This window comes from Benincasa hispida, chromosome 7, assembly GCF_009727055.1.
Source record: "Benincasa hispida cultivar B227 chromosome 7, ASM972705v1, whole genome shotgun sequence".
Taxonomy (NCBI): Eukaryota; Viridiplantae; Streptophyta; class Magnoliopsida; order Cucurbitales; family Cucurbitaceae; genus Benincasa; species Benincasa hispida.
The window spans coordinates 50925278-50932103 of NC_052355.1; the positions used below are offsets into that span (position 1 = coordinate 50925278).

At 30.7% G+C, this 6826-nt stretch overlaps 1 protein-coding gene across 2 annotated transcripts; it reads right to left on the reverse strand.

Annotated features, from left to right (window-relative positions):
- Positions 1-268: 268 nt before the first annotated feature.
- On the reverse strand, positions 269-4685 carry LOC120081199 (OVARIAN TUMOR DOMAIN-containing deubiquitinating enzyme 4-like). Of its 2 annotated transcripts, none has more exons than XM_039035897.1 (6): positions 4527-4685; positions 4084-4205; positions 3864-3904; positions 2891-2989; positions 1753-1907; positions 269-539 (listed from the first exon to the last, which is right to left on the reverse strand). In XM_039035897.1, the coding sequence occupies exons 1-5, from the start codon at positions 4567-4569 to the stop codon at positions 1757-1759; spliced, it is 456 nt and encodes a 151-aa protein (XP_038891825.1). In that variant the 5' UTR covers positions 4570-4685; the 3' UTR covers positions 269-539; positions 1753-1756. The 2 variants fall into 2 exon arrangements, with proteins under 2 accessions (XP_038891825.1, XP_038891826.1); XM_039035898.1 differs by having other exon boundaries at positions 269-573.
- Positions 4686-6826: the final 2141 nt, after the last annotated feature.

Below are 6826 nucleotides of genomic sequence, written 5' to 3' on the forward strand. Positions count from 1 at the left end.
ATTAAAATAAATGTTACAAATTTGACCTCAATTCAATTTAGGAAACGGTGTAAAATTACTCACAAACTCGTTAATTTATAAAAATAAATTTGATTGATACACAAATTAAACATTGAATCACTTTACCAAAATTCATAGATTTCATGACAAGTAGTGAAAATTTTATAAATATTAAGTTAAATATCTTACAACGACATAGTTCAATTGACATCTAAGTGTGTTGGAAACCACGAGATCTGTTGTTCAAATCTCTCTATCCCAATTATACTAAAAATAAAAGTTAAACTTGATATTGCTCGTCGAGTTTAAGGTCAAAATTAATATTATTACATAAAAAAATCATAGATTCAAATATCTTACTCCAAAGTTGTGACTCGAGTTTGGAACTCATGAAATTGAACTTGAATTCTCAAAATAAAATATTCTATAAAACTTTCCTAGCATCATCAAACATTTTCCCTCTCTAATTTTCTTCCACTCCCTCTTTCTTCTCCGTCAATGAGGTCAACAGATCTATCGTCGCTTCGTTTTCAACCAACCTACATCCAGACAAGAATGCGCTGACATGAGACTCTGTTGAGCAGGAAAAAAATGCAGAAGATGACACTATTACTTGAGTTACTACAATGAACTTTCTAATTGCTACAAAACAAAACAATACAATATTTACTGAAGAAGACGTTGATTCTTAAGTTTTAGCAAAGGGTTAGAAACATTTATTTTGAGAAAACATGTCAAATGATTTCATTTGAATGTTTCAAATAGTAAAATTTTTTGTAAGAAGAGGAACATTGCTCTTTCAAATATTTCAATCAGTATGATCGTTACCATAAATAATGACTAAAAACAAGCGTCTGAAAGAATTCTAATATATAATTTCTTTTTTATTCACTTGAAAGAATAATAGATTCAAATATCTTACTCTAAATTTGTGACTCAATTTGAGAAAACATGTCTAATGATTTCATTTAAATATTTAAAATAGTAAAAAAATTTGTGCGTAGAGGAAGGGGAGCATTGCTCTTTCAAATATTTTGGTCAGTTTGTCCTTTACCCTAAAAACAAGTATCTGAAAGATTTCTAATACAAATTTTTTATCGCCACTTAAGAAAATCATAGATTCAAATATCTCACTCCAAATTTGTGACTCAATTTTGGAACTCATGAAATTCAACTTGATTTCTCAAAATAAAATATTCTATATAACTTTCCTAGCATCATCAAACTGTGTTTGAGCAGGGAGAAATGTTGATGATGATGCTATTACTTGAGTTTTTGCAATGAACTTTTTGACTGCTAGAAAACAAACCAAAACAAAACAAAACAATATTTGCTCAACAAAACGCTGATTCTTAAGTTTTACCGAAGGGTTAGAAACATTTACTTCGAGAAAACATGTCAAATGATTTCATTTGGATATTTCATTTGTTATTGAGGCTGCACCTATGTACAGCTGATGTTACTAGTTATTAAACGTTTAAACACTTAAATTCGTAGCTTTTTTTTTTTCCGAGTTCAACAAGAGTGGAAGTAGGATACCAAACCATCGACTTTTGTGATGATAATTGATATCTTATCTACTATCTACCGATGATAACTCAAAATGACTTATCAAATTCAGAGTTATTATTAAAAGAAATAGGTTTTTCTTAGAGGGGGAGAAACTATTTTTAAAACAGTTACCATTCACATCCCTCACAATTTTTCTGAACAGAAGCAAATACTAATAGATAGGGAAGCAAGGAACATTACTTCTTTAATAGCATGGAGCCTTCAATGAATCGTAATGTCCGTAGCTGTGAAAAAGGACGCGGATAGGATTTTCTTTGCCGTACTCCTGCCCATACTCAGCTATGAGCTTAAGATTTCCCGAGTTCTTGTCCCTCATGTAGACTGAGATTGGCATCCTTGAAAAAACCACAAAAACTAGTCAACCTATCAGAAGAATGCACCATGGTCTGGCATACCACAATATACCATATCATTGAACCAAGGATTTAAATATTGTTGTCAAGGATTCAACTTTATGGATATATCGATAGATATATCAATAAAATATCAATATTGACGGATATTTCTGTAAGTCACAAAATTTATATTAAAAAAGTTATTAATAACTAGGCTGTTTTTACTCTCAACCTAAGTTATGGATATTCTTACTAGTATTCCTATTCATACCGAACTGACATTTTTATGTTTTACGAGCATTTATAGAAGATGTTAGACATATCAATGGATATTTAATATCGATGTCGAACTCTTCAATTTATGAATATATCGAAATGTCAATGGATATTTACATCCTTAACTCGAACTACAAAACAAGACATTCTCCGTCTGGATTATGAGGTATCTATATGTCATCTCGACATGGAATTATAGGAAGTTATACAAAGTTTGTGCAAGTGTAAGCTACAAATGCAACATGAATATAACTCAACAAAGATGGTATATAGTAATAATAACAGGCCTTATAACTTATAGTCTAAGATGGGTAAACCTACCTATCACATCTAGGTTCAGTTTCTCAACTTCAAATGGCACAAGTCTAACTCGTGGGCAGAAAACTCTAGGGAGATTCCATTGATGATGAAAATATATCAAGGTTCAGAAAGTTCAGGCAGTATAGGAACTTCTATTTAGGAATTTGGAAAGAGAAGACGATATGATCTTAACAGTTGTATTTAGGAGCTTTAGCGATTGAATAAGGAAAGAGAAGGCGACGTGTTATTAATAGTTTTCAGTTCACCTTAAGACCCACATGAAGCCCAACATTATGAATGTAGATGATTGCTTCAAATAATTGAAATCTAATGCATGTCGTGACAAACTGAAGAGATGCATCAATGAGAAAACTGCATCAAGGAGAATGGTTGAACAGAGAGATTACTGTAGGACATGTGAAGACATTAGTAACTCAGGTTCTCCTCCCCATGCATGTGGTTGGCGCATGCGTCTAGCATACTGACTGAAGTCACCTTCAATAAACCTGCCAACCAGTGCAAACTTGGATATTCTCTGTTGTCTATTACAATTTAATTTAAATGCAAGAATAAAAGAAATTAAATAAACAGACAGCAAATCTCATCTAGATTGTACTTGCTTATAGGTAAAATGAAGTAAATATAAAGAACTGATAACAAATAACATAATTACCGTAATAACACAAATAGCAACTATCTAAACTTTTAAAACATGTAGCACTTGATACTTATTGTATGATGTATCAAATTCAATAAACTTGTGAATAATGATTCAGCAACTACTAACCCATTCTATTTTTTTAAGGATAAAATACCATAACTTTCAAAAATCTTAAATTCAGTCCCTACTACTTGTTCGTGGTTGATTTTTTTTTCAAAAACATTTGTTATTTATTAACATTTTTACTCTAAATTTTTTAAAACATATTCACATATTATATTTATCTGCATAGAAATTATTATCATTATTTAGTCAATTTCAATGAAAATTAACAGAGACAAAATTTAATATTTATTAAAAATTCAGGGACTAACGTTGGACATTTAAAAGTATCAAAACTAAAATTGAACACACCTCAAAGTGAACCAAAACAGTATTTTAATATTTTTTTTATTATTACATAACTACTGAAACAAACAGTCAAATCTTAACAAATAATATATAACACATATCATCTCGTGTCCATGAGAATAACAGAAATAAATGGAATGATCCAATTTTTCAATGCTTACTGAATTCAGGTTTAATTCAATATTGAAAATCATAAAGTAATTGCTGTTGTTTTTGTAATTGAGGTAAATAGTAGTGAAACTGTGATGAAATTGTAATGTATAAAAAGCTCTGCATAATATAAACCAAAAGTCCTCAAGAAAATTTACTGTTGAGTGTCCAAACGCCTCTTCATCAACTCATTTGTAACCTGTTCAAACCATTCAGTTAATTAGAAATTGGAGGATTGATTGTTTGCAATGGAAGGGCAGTAATACTAGTGACAAGTAAAATCAATTAGGAACTTGGAGGATTGTATTATTTGAAATGCAATAATCGTTTTTGTATTTTAGTTTACAAAAACCCTTAGAAACGAACTTAGGATCATACGTTTTCTCTGAGCTCGTCTGCAAGCTCTTTCTGAAGCACCTCGCTTGGAGCCCGCTTCCCCGATCTGAGACAAGCACCATGAACCACTGATCGAAACAAACATCTTCCATCACCAGGAATTCCTGTCCTCAACAAAAGACCATCTCAGAACAAAGGTCGTTACAGAGTCATATTTGCAACTTCTTTTTCTTTTTCAGAAGGGGGAATAAGCGATGTGCCACTTCTGACAAAACATAATAAAATCAAGACACCCAGAAAAACGTAAGATCTGTTTCTACTTTCTATTCAACTACAAACAAAATAAAAAAAGCGCAACAACATGAAGCAATAAAAACAGAGACATCTGATAGTTACGCATGGCTTCACTTCAATCAATCGTTTTCATAACAACATACATACGAAACGAAAATTCCAAACCCTGAAGATCGATGAAATAAACATACGGATTATTTGAAATTGACCATTCGAACTTTCCAGCGTTCGCATCACCAAAATCTAGGGTAGCAAGTAAAGACAACACCATACGAAAACACGCTTGAATACAGTGCCTACTCCCTCTGATATGTAAAAAAATTCAAAACTCGACAAGAAAAAAAAATTGGAAGATCACCTGCAGAATGTTGGAACGATAAAAGTGTATGCTCTAACGTTGCTATCACAGAGAATCGAATTCGGTGCTTTCTCGGGCGCAGGTAGCTGTAAGGGATGATTCCATTGCCGATAGATCAGTTTCAAACGAACTTATTGCCTTTACTTCACATCTCTCCCCATTCTTTTCTGATTGAAAGATTCCCGCGCGAAGAACACGTGGATCGCTCTGGAGACTCTAGTATGTTGGTGGAACTGCACTCTGTTTCAATATGGGCCTTTTAAGCCCACTCAAACGGCCCAATATATAATCCGTCCATTTTCCTTGAACATGGATGCGGATTTTGGAGGGGCATTTGTCGATTATCATAATTTTGTTTAGGTTGATTTACAATCCTAGTCTCTAAATTTTGAGATCTTTAGACTTTCTCTAAAAATAGCCTCTTAATTTAGGGATTGTTTGAGGCATTGGAATTATCATTATGATTCGGGGTTATTATAGTTTATAGATTAATAATATGTATTTGGGATGCAGATTATTTTTAATCTTGATTCTAAATAAATAGAAATATGGTTACAACATAGTAAAGAGAAATTGTGATAGGTGACAAGATAAAAAAAAGAACATGTCACACACTTTTTAAAACTTGCAGATAATAAAACCAACATTAAATTTTCGTATATACAAATGTCGTTTTTTTGCCCTTTTTAAATACCAATTTTTTTACTCTTCTTTTTTATGCAACTTTCAGCTTTTGGTAGCCGCACATATCGATATACATCATAGGTGTATCAATTAATTGATATACCTAAGTATCAATTTTTAAATCTTATCTCATGCATGTGTTTTCAATTCTTTAATATTATTTCTTCTCTCAATCACTGTTTTTCTTCTCTTTTTAACACGATCCTGATACACTCATCATGTACGTATTTTTTTCAATTTTATTTGCATAACAATTTTTTTCTCTCTCATTTATTGTATTTTATTTTATTTATTTTTGTTTGGTTTTTTTTTTGTTTGATTATAGGAGATCTTTGTGTTTCATTTTAATGCTCTTTTGTTTGATTTAGTATTTTTTTTTTTTCTAATTTTAGTTTTGATGAATTGATTTGTTGTCTTATTTTAAATCAAGTTGTAATCTTTGTATTTAAATTTGGTATATCAGTAGTATATCTAACAACAATCAACATATAAAATGTATTAACAATAAATCTAACACCAATCTACATTCAATTAGTAACATATTTTGAAGTAAAACATACATGTTTCATTTTATAAGCATATTATTTTAAGTGTATCAGCAGTATATTAGATATAAGAAATGAGTGTACAAGACATCGATCAGTAAATACTTAAAGTAAGACATAAGTATATTCGTAGTATATCCAATATCAATCAACATTTCAAGTGTATCGGTAGTATATTTAACAATAACCAACTTTCAATTAGTACCTTATTATTTCGAAGTAAACCATATGTTTCATTTTATAAACATGATATTCAAGTGTAGCAACAATATATAAGGTATAAGATACGAGTATATAAAGAGCATATACTTTAGGTAAGATATGGGTGTATCAACAATATATCTAACATCAATCAACATTCCAAGTGTATTATAGTATATCTAACAACTATGAATATTCAATCAATAAATTTGTTTTTTGCTGCACTATTTTATCTTTTTTTCCCCCTTTTAATTTTAATTTTACATAACGCGCAAAGAATATATGTGACGAAAACGGATATATATTAAGAAGAAGAAAATATTCAAAAAACGTACCCTTGTAGACTAGTCTCTTCACGATTTTCTCTTCAAAAACTTCAAGCACAAATAATAAAAGAACACAATAATAAGTGTTAAAAAACAAAGACACCACCACATGAAGCCCTCGTTATTATGGAGAAGAGAACCGTAAAGAGTTTGTGGGTTTCTTTGTATAATTTGGAGAGGGAATGATTTTGTTTTGAAAGAAAAACATTTTTCCAAAATCTTCAACAGCTTCAATATTTTCAATACCTTACAACTCCAACACATTTTGGAGTATTTATAATAGTGCAAGTGGAAGATGAAAGAGTATTTCTTTTCATCTTCCAAATAATAATGAGAGAATTTATTGGAGAAAATTAAAGGTTTATAAGTTACTTGAA

Coding starts and splice junctions, on each gene's coding strand:
- LOC120081199 (XM_039035897.1), bottom strand. CDS start 4,569: ATGCGAACGCTGGAAAGTTCGAATGGTCAATTTCAAATAATCC. Junction 4,206..4,526: donor TGGTCAATTTCAAATAATCC/GTATGTTTATTT, acceptor TGTTGAGGACAG/GAATTCCTGGTGATGGAAGA. Junction 1,908..2,890: donor ATGTCTTCACATGTCCTACA/GTAATCTCTCTG, acceptor GGTTTTTTCAAG/GATGCCAATCTCAGTCTACA.